Genomic DNA, 9793 nt, shown 5'->3' with positions numbered 1-9793 from the left:
TTTTTCTGTCTGAACATATCTTAGTTTCACTTCCATTTTGAAAGGTATTCTTGCTGAGTGGAGAATTCTGGCTTAGCAGCTGGTTTCAACCCTGTGAGGACACCCCACTATCTATCTTCTGGCTTCCATTATTTTTGGGGAGAAGTCAGGTATTTGTTGAATTACTACCATCCAAGTAAGTTTTGTCTTCTGTATTCAAGATAGTTTCCTCCCATCTTTAATTTCTACCGTGTCATTGTGATGCATCTGGATACAGAGATTTCTTTTCACTCGTATTGTTTGGAGCTTATTGAACTACTTGAATCTCTAACTTGATGTGCATCTTGGAAAATCCTCGAAGAATCTCTTCAAATACTGCTTTTGCCTTATCCTTTCTCCTTTCTAGGACTCCAAATAAACAGACAGGATCTCTCACTGACTCATCTTTCTCACCCATTTTCCACCCTTTTCCTCTCCTTGCTTCAGTTCAGATGACTTCTCCTGACCTGTCCTCCTCCTCACGTATGTCCAGTGCAAGGTTCTGCCTCTCGGCTGCTGCTTCAGACGTGGTCACACACTTCAAGGAAAGCAGTCCCAAGGGACGGTCTCATCTCTGGACTTCCTTCCGGACTTTGGTCCTCTTATAACTGCTACATTGGTCACAGTTTGTCTTTTGTGAAGATGTTTTCTTCTATGTAGTTTGGATTTTCTGCTTGGCTTCAGCAGGAAGGCTGGATGACCTGGCCTGCCATACCAGCACCGGTCTTCAGGTGGTCATTTCTTTTTTTTTTTTTTTTTTTTTTTTTTTTTTTTTTTAAATATATTTTATTGATTTTTTACAGAGAGGAAGGGAGAGAGATAGAGAGTTAGAAACATCGATGCGAGAGAAACATCGATCAGCTGCCTCCTGCACATCTCCCACTGGGGATATGCCCGCAACCCAGGTACATGCCCTTGACCGGAACCGAACCTGGGACCTTTCAGTCCGCAGGCCGACACTCTATCCACTGAGCCAAACCGGTTTCGGCAGGTGGTCATTTCTAACAGGCTCAGTGAGCACAGGTCTTCCTTCTCCCGGATAGAAGAGGGTTACACATTGTAACTGGGCATCAGACACAACACACTGACAGACAAGACTCATGTGCCCACGTGTAACAAGGTCACAAGGACTGCAGGAACAAAGACCGTGCTTCGCTTTTGGAAACAAAGATGATATAATGCTTTCTCAGGAAATCGGTCTAGTACCTGCCATCATAATACAGTTGGCATTCATTTTAAATAAAGAATATATCAGGTCCTCAGAATAGAAAAAAAAGAGCATCTAATAAATGTATACAGTGAATAGTGTGTCTTTATTCTATTTACAGTACATTTGTTATAAATATAATACATTTTTGAAAAGCTTATTTTTTTATTAACTGAGATTTATATTTTAAACAGATCAACTCAAATGTTAAAGTTACATAATAAAGAATATGATAATTTAAATGACAAAAATCTCATATTGTGAAATACTGCACACTATGCTGAGATGAATGAGGAAAAAAGGTCAAACTCCTTTCAAAACTATATTCAAAGCATCAGAAAATTTCTTTTTACAAAGTTATGTATAAGCCATAGGAACCACCAGGTACTGAACCATGACTTTATAACCAAAGTTCAGACCTGATTTTAGAGAACCATGTGAAGCAAGACAGGAAAATTTGTATTTCATATTCTATTGAACTTCACAGTAAAGCTGGAATTTGACTAAAGGCTTAATAGGAGTACTGCCAACGAGGCCTTTTCTTCCTCAAAATCGTCTAATGTTCGCATACCATCAGTAAGTTGTAACAGTAGACTTAGACACTGATTTTTAAGATGGTGCTTAATAAGGTGCATGGATATGTTGAAATTCTGCAATATGAGCATGTAAATTATTACCAGGTTTAAAGAAATACAAAAGAAGAATATCAGTATTCTCAGTCCAACGTGCTTTACATCATCAACAAATTGACAAGTGTTTTGCAGTGATCCGACGCCAACCTCCAGAACAAGTTAGGTATTTCAAATACTGCTGTAAAAGTCAGTCAGTAAAATAAACTGATTCTTGTGGATTTCAGTACAACTTTATAAGCTGTCACACATTATTAATGATGATTAGGGCAGGCATGGAGTTCTGCTGACTTGTTTCAAACACTGTAACTTGGTCCGATAACTTGGCAAATACCCTAGGGGTTCCAAGGTTATAGACACCTGTGTGGACAAAGCATGCCTTCAGCTGCAAACTGTGAATCTCCTCGCTTTTAAGCTGCAGTTTATACTGTGTTTGTCCAAGCCATGTAAACGATCCATGGATTTCCAATGATTCTGGACTAAGGAAGGAGGGAAAGGGTAAGTTGAAGGGTTTTTTCTTTATAAATTTATCCCCAAAGTCCCAATTAACACATCCCTTCTATCAAGCAATTTTATTTCTAGAAATAATTTTATGAAGCCAACTATTTATTAATGATAACTATAATGGCAATGCTGTTACTACTATTGCTATACTAGTTAACATTTATGAACAGTTACTATGTTCTAGGTACAAGGCTAAGAGTGAATTATCTTATTTAACACTCAAAACAGCAGCTAGCAAATGATGGAACCTGTTTTCAAACCCGAGCTTTTAACCACCACCTGGCTATCCATACATAATAACATGTGTATATAAGAATGCTTATAATATTGAAACTGTTTATAATACTGAAAAGTGGAAAGCAACCCAGTATCTACCAATAAGTCATTAGTTCCTTAATTACAATACAAATAATCATACAGAGAATGTGTTTGGATTTCAGAGAGCTGCTTCCGATCCTGGGATGTTAATCAACAATAATCAGTGTATGTTTCACATTACTTTTCTAACAATCCAAAAATTTCTGAATTCCAAAAAGCACCAGTTCTTGGAATATCAATTGCAGGAGTATGAACCAGCATTTTTTTTTAAGTATTATTTACAATCAGGAAAATAAAACTTAAAAAAAAACCCAAACACACCTTTTATCACAAACTTGCTGGTTTTCAATTTTAGAGTTCTTTCTCACCAACAAACTTCTATAAAAATTTTTAGCTCTGGTCAAATTAATGTGCTGCTTTGGGGGATGCGTTCTTTTGTCCCTATCCTATGCTAAGACGAGCCTCCGTAACCCTTTGCTAACACTTCTACAACACCAAACAGAAGAAATCAGGACACGCCTGAGTAAACTTTATCCATGTTAGTAACTATTTGCAGAATTTCAAAATATTAAATTGGTCTCAAATCAACCTTAAACTATACAATAACCTTACACCACATAAACCTTTACCTTGTTGTTTTATGCCGAAGATCAACTATTACATCCACATCAGCCTTAGAACAATTGGAGAGTAAAAGGGTGACTGGGACTAAACAAAGGCTACGGAAGAAAGAAACACAGTAATTAGCTGTGTGTTTTTAAAAACCAACTTTCGAGTAAATAACACTTAAAAGTACCTAATAGAGAAGAAGCTCCTTAAAAACCACTAGACTTAAGAAGGGAAAAAAAACTGAGTTCCAAAACCACTTAAGACAAATTGTGAATGTAAATAAAGTAAAACGTAGTAATACAATACCTGAATAAGTATCACATCCACAATATACACATCCTGAAGAATATACACATCCACAAAACCATTTTTTATTTCAATGTATTATAGTTAATCTTTAAAAAAAAAAAACCAAAACACTAAAATATTTCTAGGTGGTTATTTCCCAAAATGAAAAACAAAAGTAAAGAATCTCAACTACAAAAGGCCAGTGGAGAAAAAATTAAATCATGGAAACGCCAACACGTAACCCTGTCTCTTCCTCCATTCACAGTCTCTCAGTGAACAGGCCGATAGCAAGTGCTTTTTCATTGGGAATGGGGCTCTTGCCTCGCCAGCCCCACCCCATTCCTGGTTTTCTATTCCTCTTCATTCATTCCTGTCGCTTCTTTCACCCAAACATCTCAGGAACCTGGCACTTCACTCCCTCTTCATTTTCCTCTGGAAGTTTACCACTTGGTAAGTCTTAAGTAATTAATGCTGTCGAAATTTGAACTGTTTTGATGTGTCTATACTGCATTCATGTCTTGGGTTTAATTTCAGTCTCCAAAACAAACACAAAATGATATAATATTTTTTCCTTGTTTCTGACTTAATGATAAACCTGCTCTTTAAAAGGAAACTTTGGGCAACTGAAGTGGCTGAGGCAATATCCATCTTTAACCACAGCAGCAACACAGAGAACTGCAGTAAAGGGTAAATTACTAACACCAATACCTATAGATTAATTATTATTCTAAATTTCTCCTTCAGCATTTGGGTTAATGCCATTGTCAGTTATAGAAGTGTGTGTGTGTGTTGTATAAAAATTTTAACCAAAAAACCCCTCAAACCTTTTTTGATGAAATGGGTGGTTAAGTGACTCTGGGTAGTGAAGACTTGTTTTAATGAGACTAGAAAGCTGCTCTACGGATGGTCTTGAAGAAACTGCAGTGTTTTCTGGCCTGAAAAATTTTAATGGTTCCATTTCTGGTGGCTCCTGAAAAAAGAAAAAATACATGACAATAAAAGTACTGCCTTATTATAATGTATAATGAATACAAAGTTAAAACCAATAAAGTAAAGCAGACACTATTTCTGCTGTTATTTAAACAGTTGGAATCATCTGCAATATAATTTAGGATAAAGAAACTAGGATATGGAATCACTTATTCATTTATCATTTATTATGTGCTGAACTTAAATGTTGTTTTTTAATATATTTTTATTGGTTTCCAAGAGGGAAGGGAGAGGGAGAAAGAGATAGAAACATCAAGGAGAGAGAATCATTGACTGGCTGTCTCCATGAATTCCAGCAACTTCACATAGTAGCTCTATGATCTTAAATAAACTATTTAATATGTTAAGACTTAACTTCCTCATATGTAAATAGGGGTTCATAATAGCATCTGTTTAATTTTTTAATTTAAAGCTGGAAAATTTAAGATCTAGTATTTATAAAAACAATATAAGATAACTATTTGAATTACTGGACTAAACGTGCTTAACTTTTGCTCACAGATACTGTGAGAACTTTTTGGTAAGATCAAACAGCATTTCAGGAGAAATAAGAAAATATTGAACACGATTCCCAGCTGCTGCCTGACCCCAGAGGGCGCCTGTTACATTTTAAGAGGTGCCCCTGGAATCCCACAACAGGGCGGGCCTGTCACAACAAGTAAGGAAATATAGAGAACACTGTTCTCCCAAGCAAAGCAATTCTTTATATAATATGAATTATAGATTCAATATAGAGTATCCCTTAGGAAACCTCAACATCACAAATGCATCTTAATACTCTTAAAAGGGGTTAATGAATTTTATAAGAAATTTATGTTCATTTCTCATTTTAATCAGTCTTCTCAACCAACCATCAACTCAAATCCCAACAGAAAGAAAGACTTGCACAAGCCAGATTGCATCAAAAATACAACCCCCGCCCCCACACACAAAAAACAACCGCCACCTCCTTCACCCCCCGTTTACAGGAAAGCCCCAAAGCAAACAGTTAGTACCTGTTTCTGAGGAGACGAATAGGCTTCTTTTCCTACAGTGTGAAGAATGACATGATGCTGACCTTCCAAAATAAGCTGCTTACTGTCTTCCACTACGTAAGCCTAAGACACAAAGCATAGGAATGTCGCCCTGCTTAGCAGCAACCTGAAAAGCAACTCAGGGACTCTCTTTCCCTGCTACTGCGGAGTCAGGCTGCGGTGGGGTTGGGTGCGTTTAAATCTTGGCTCCATCCATAACCCACCTCCACGGCTGAGGGCGCATCGCTGCTGGAGGTGTAATGGGGCTAATGCTGCTCGGTGCTGAAGACCGCCCTCAGCCACCGTGGCCCCGCGTGCGGAACTCTCCGAGCTGCCACAGCCTCAGCCAAGCGCCAAGCCCATCTCTGTGTGCTTGCCTCCACTCTGAGGAGCCTCTATATGTCCAGTTGGCAGAGGCCCTTTGTGCCCAACGCCAAATCAACCTAATTACCTTGACAACAAGAAACTAGGGGAATAAATCAGCCACTATAAAATCGACAGAGAGGGAAGCCCGTAAAAATGGTTGGCTGCAGCTGTGCGGTGGTTACGGACTATGGCAAAGAGTCTCAGGTCAAGCATGTCACCGAGGAGTATTTCAAATGCAAGAAATGAATAAACTCAGCTTTGTTCCCCCCCCCCCCCAAAAAAAAAGTAACTAACGCAGTATTTAATGGAAGGTAGGAATATTATGGCTACTACCTATCAATTACTAACATGGCTGTGTCAGCATTTCTACTTTTATTTATTCATTGAATCTATAAAGTATGTGTTGAAATCTGTCTGCCTCAATATAACACAGCTGGATTGGATGCTTCAGAGACACATCTTGAAATCTTTTCCAATTTGCTCTAGAGCGCCGAAGGCACTAGTACAAACAAACAGTGTCATGAGACAAACTCCTTTTCTTTACTGGAATACCCATGGAGGCAAAGGCTTATTGTATTCCTCTTTATCTGCTGGAAGCACATGAAGGAACATTCACCACAAGATAAAATGTTCTGTCATTATAAAACAAAAAAAATGCTCCAGGCCCTGGCCAACTGGGTAGCTCAGTTGGTTAGAGCAGCGATTCTCAACCTGTGGGTCGCGATTGTTTTTGTGATTAATCACTATGCTTTATGTTCAATTTGTAACAATGAAAATACATCCTGCATATCAGATAGTTACATGACGATTCATAACAGTAGCAAAATTACAGTTATGAAGTAGCAACGGAAATAATTTTATGGTTGGGGGTCACCACAACATGAGGAACTGTATTAAAGGGTTGCGGCATTGGGAAGGTTGAGAACCACTGGATTAGAGCGTCATCCCAATATGTCAAAGCTGCAGGTTCAATCCCCGGCCAGGGCACATACAAGAATCTACCAATGAATGCAATAATAAGTAGAACAACAAACTGATGTTTCTCTCTCTCTCTCCAAAATAAATAAATAAAAATAATTTTTAAAATATGCTACAGCAAAAAATAAAGGTAAAAATAAAGGGAAACAAAGGCGACTGGCAAATGGAATAGATGAAAGATGAATAGCAACAAATGAGTAATGGGTACCAAGAGGTTCATGCTGCTATTTCCCCTTTTTCAGTGTTTGGAAAGAGTTTACTAATTAGTAAAGAGTTTACTAATATCTGCTGCCATGAAGCTCATCATGTGTACAGTATTCTCAGCACCACTTAGAAATATTAATAATACAGAGAAAAGCGACTGAATTTGAAAGAATTCTTCCTTGTGGCAAAAAAAGTCATTATGAAACTACTAAAAAAGTTATAAAACAACCGTAATACTGAAACTGGAATATTGACACAGAAAAAACATAAGTAGCAGTTTACATTTGTTCTTCGGCTCAAGAATCAAATACATAAGCAATGCTTGCTGAAATAATGTAATAACACTTACCTTCCACAATATGACAACATTCAAGTCCACCTCACTGCACTTCTGAATTAATCTCACAGCGTCCTCTACTGACTGTTTTTCCGTATGTGCTGACGGCTGGGCTTTTTTTAATTCAGAGGATAAACTTCGATAAAAGAAATCTGCACACGGGCTTGCGGAACTTATTATCTGTTAAAAGAATATCACTTATCTAATAAATGTTTTCTACTGAATATACCCTGCCAAATTTTTATTTCTATAACTTGTACATATCCAAAAGGCTTATTCGATAATTTCGTGTCAATGTGTTGACTGTAGAGAGGCCACACGAATACTTAAACACCTAAAATATCTGGTACAAATTACCCGGAATCTTAAAAGATGTTACTTCAAAATAATTAATCTACACTGCTGTGACATTAGGTTTGACCTTTCAAGTATCCACGATGAATGAGTAGTTCTAAGAAAATGATTAAAAAATAAATTGTTGAATGAAAAGTAATTTTTTTTACTATTAAAATATTAAAGTATTTCTCATTCAAATAATTAGAACACTAGGCAACATCTCACCAACCAGAATGCAAGTGAGTCTCTGGTATTAATTTGGCTTTTTCACTTAAAGGGAGAGAATATGAGAAAAGAATTTTAAATGGACTCAGCACTACAGGATTTCCCTTAATGGAATATTGTTTCACTGTAAAATCTCTTACTTAGATTTCCTGCATTACAGGCTGTATTATATAGATGCCAACCTTAGATTTAATAATTATTAATAAAAATATACATTTTCCCCATTAGGAGTGAACTTTTCTGGTAAACTACTGTCCCATAGTTTTCTCATTGATCTGCAATGCTTGGTAAGTTCTACTCAACCAGATTCATCAGAAGGGAAAATGCCTTTGTTTCTGTCTTCAATGTTCCCGTATAAAACTATTCAGTAACAATACAATAACAATTACAACCTGAACATAATTTAAGAGTCCTGATGATGTTTCTAGATATTTTAAATTAAAAAATGAACAAAATACAACAACTGAAGTCCTGAAGCTAAATTCAACCATTCAGGAAGCACAGTAGCTGCGAAAAGTCATACTTCTTTTAGAATTATTGGGGTTTTGGTGCTCTGAGCTATTTCTAAATAGCTTTTTCCTCAAAATGTCAAAAGACAGTCACAAAGAGTAAGACAGATGAAGGCAAATGATAAAGAGAAATACAAAAACAAAAATAAAAGGATGTTTGGAATTACCAAGGGGAAAAACTCAAGGAAGAAATAATACCAATAACAGCACACAACAACACAGAATTTTACGTCCTTGGTCCAGAATTTTTTAGAAGCAGATCCCCAGATCTCCTCTTCAGATTATCTGCAGGGCTGGTTGAAAATGCATATTCCCAATCTCCACCCAAGACATAAGGAAATGGAGCTTTAGAGGTGGAAAGGCAAAGCTCTCATTTTTACAAAATTCTCTAAGTAAAAAATAGGGTCTGCAGATAACCTCAAGATCACCTGGCAGATTCCTATATAATAAAAAGCTAGGCCAAACCGGATTGGCTCAGTGGATAGAGCGTCGGCCTGCGGACTGAAAGGTCCCAGGTTCGATTCTGGTCAAGGGCATGTACCTTGGTTGCGGGCACATCCCCAGTGGGAGGTGTGCAGGAGGCAGCTGGTCGATGTTTCTCTCTCATCGATGTTTCTAACTCTCTATCCCTCCCCCTTCTTCTCTGTAAAAAATCAATAAAATATATTTAAAAAAATAAAAAATAAAAAAAAAATAAAAATAAAAAGCTAATATGCAAATCAACTGAACAGCAGAAGGACTGGTCACTATGATGTGCCCTGACCACCAGAGAACAGACACTCAATGCAGGAGCTGCCCCCTGGTGGTCAGTACGCTCCCACAGGGAAGCGCCGCTCAGCCAGAAGCCAGGCTCACAACTGGTGAGCTCAGTGGCAGTGGCGGGACCCGCCTCCACAGCAGCGCTAAAGATGTCCGACAGCTGGCTTAGGCCCACTCCCCCAGCAGGGCTCCAGGACTGCGAGAGGGCGCAGGGTGGGCTGAGGGGACCCCCGCCCCCGAGTGCATAAATTTTGTGCACTGAGCCTCCAGTATAATAATATAGACCAGGGGTCCTCAAACTGCGGCCCGCCGAAAACATTTATCCAGCCCGCCGGGTGTTTTTGCCGCCGCTGCCTGTTACTTAGCAGCCGATTAGTGTTTTTTTTAAACTATAGTCCGGCCCTCCAACAGTCTGAGGGACAGTGAACTGGCCCCCTGTTTAAAAAGTGTGAGGACCCCTGATATAGACTCTCAGGCTCACTCCAGTTCTGCTACATCAGAAT

The 9793-nt window shown here is 38.2% G+C and overlaps 1 protein-coding gene and 1 pseudogene across 3 annotated transcripts in view; one reads left to right on the top strand and one right to left on the bottom strand.

Moving 5' to 3' along the window:
• Positions 1-1311: 1311 nt before the first annotated feature.
• TRAPPC8 (trafficking protein particle complex subunit 8) overlaps positions 1312-9793 on the bottom strand; it is a gene marked incomplete at its 5' end in the record, with an annotated part of 72676 nt that continues 64194 nt past the window's right edge. For both annotated transcript variants that reach the window (XM_081097593.1, XM_081097594.1), the window contains 5 exons: positions 1312-2333; positions 3306-3395; positions 4398-4543; positions 5559-5660; positions 7474-7641. In XM_081097593.1, the coding sequence (XP_080953719.1) occupies positions 2099-2333; positions 3306-3395; positions 4398-4543; positions 5559-5660; positions 7474-7641 (741 nt within the window). In that variant the 3' untranslated portion in view covers positions 1312-2098. The remainder of the gene's footprint in view (positions 2334-3305; positions 3396-4397; positions 4544-5558; positions 5661-7473; positions 7642-9793) is intronic.
• LOC308523633 (small ribosomal subunit protein eS12-like) lies at positions 5847-6188 on the top strand (annotated as a pseudogene). The gene has a single exon. The product of its transcript is annotated as a small ribosomal subunit protein eS12-like (transcript).

Source organism: Myotis nattereri (assembly GCF_964212035.1).
Source record: "Myotis nattereri genome assembly, chromosome: 8".
Taxonomy (NCBI): Eukaryota; Metazoa; Chordata; class Mammalia; order Chiroptera; family Vespertilionidae; genus Myotis; species Myotis nattereri.
Note: the sequence above shows the minus strand (reverse complement) of the source record. Positions and strands in the feature narration are given on the sequence as shown.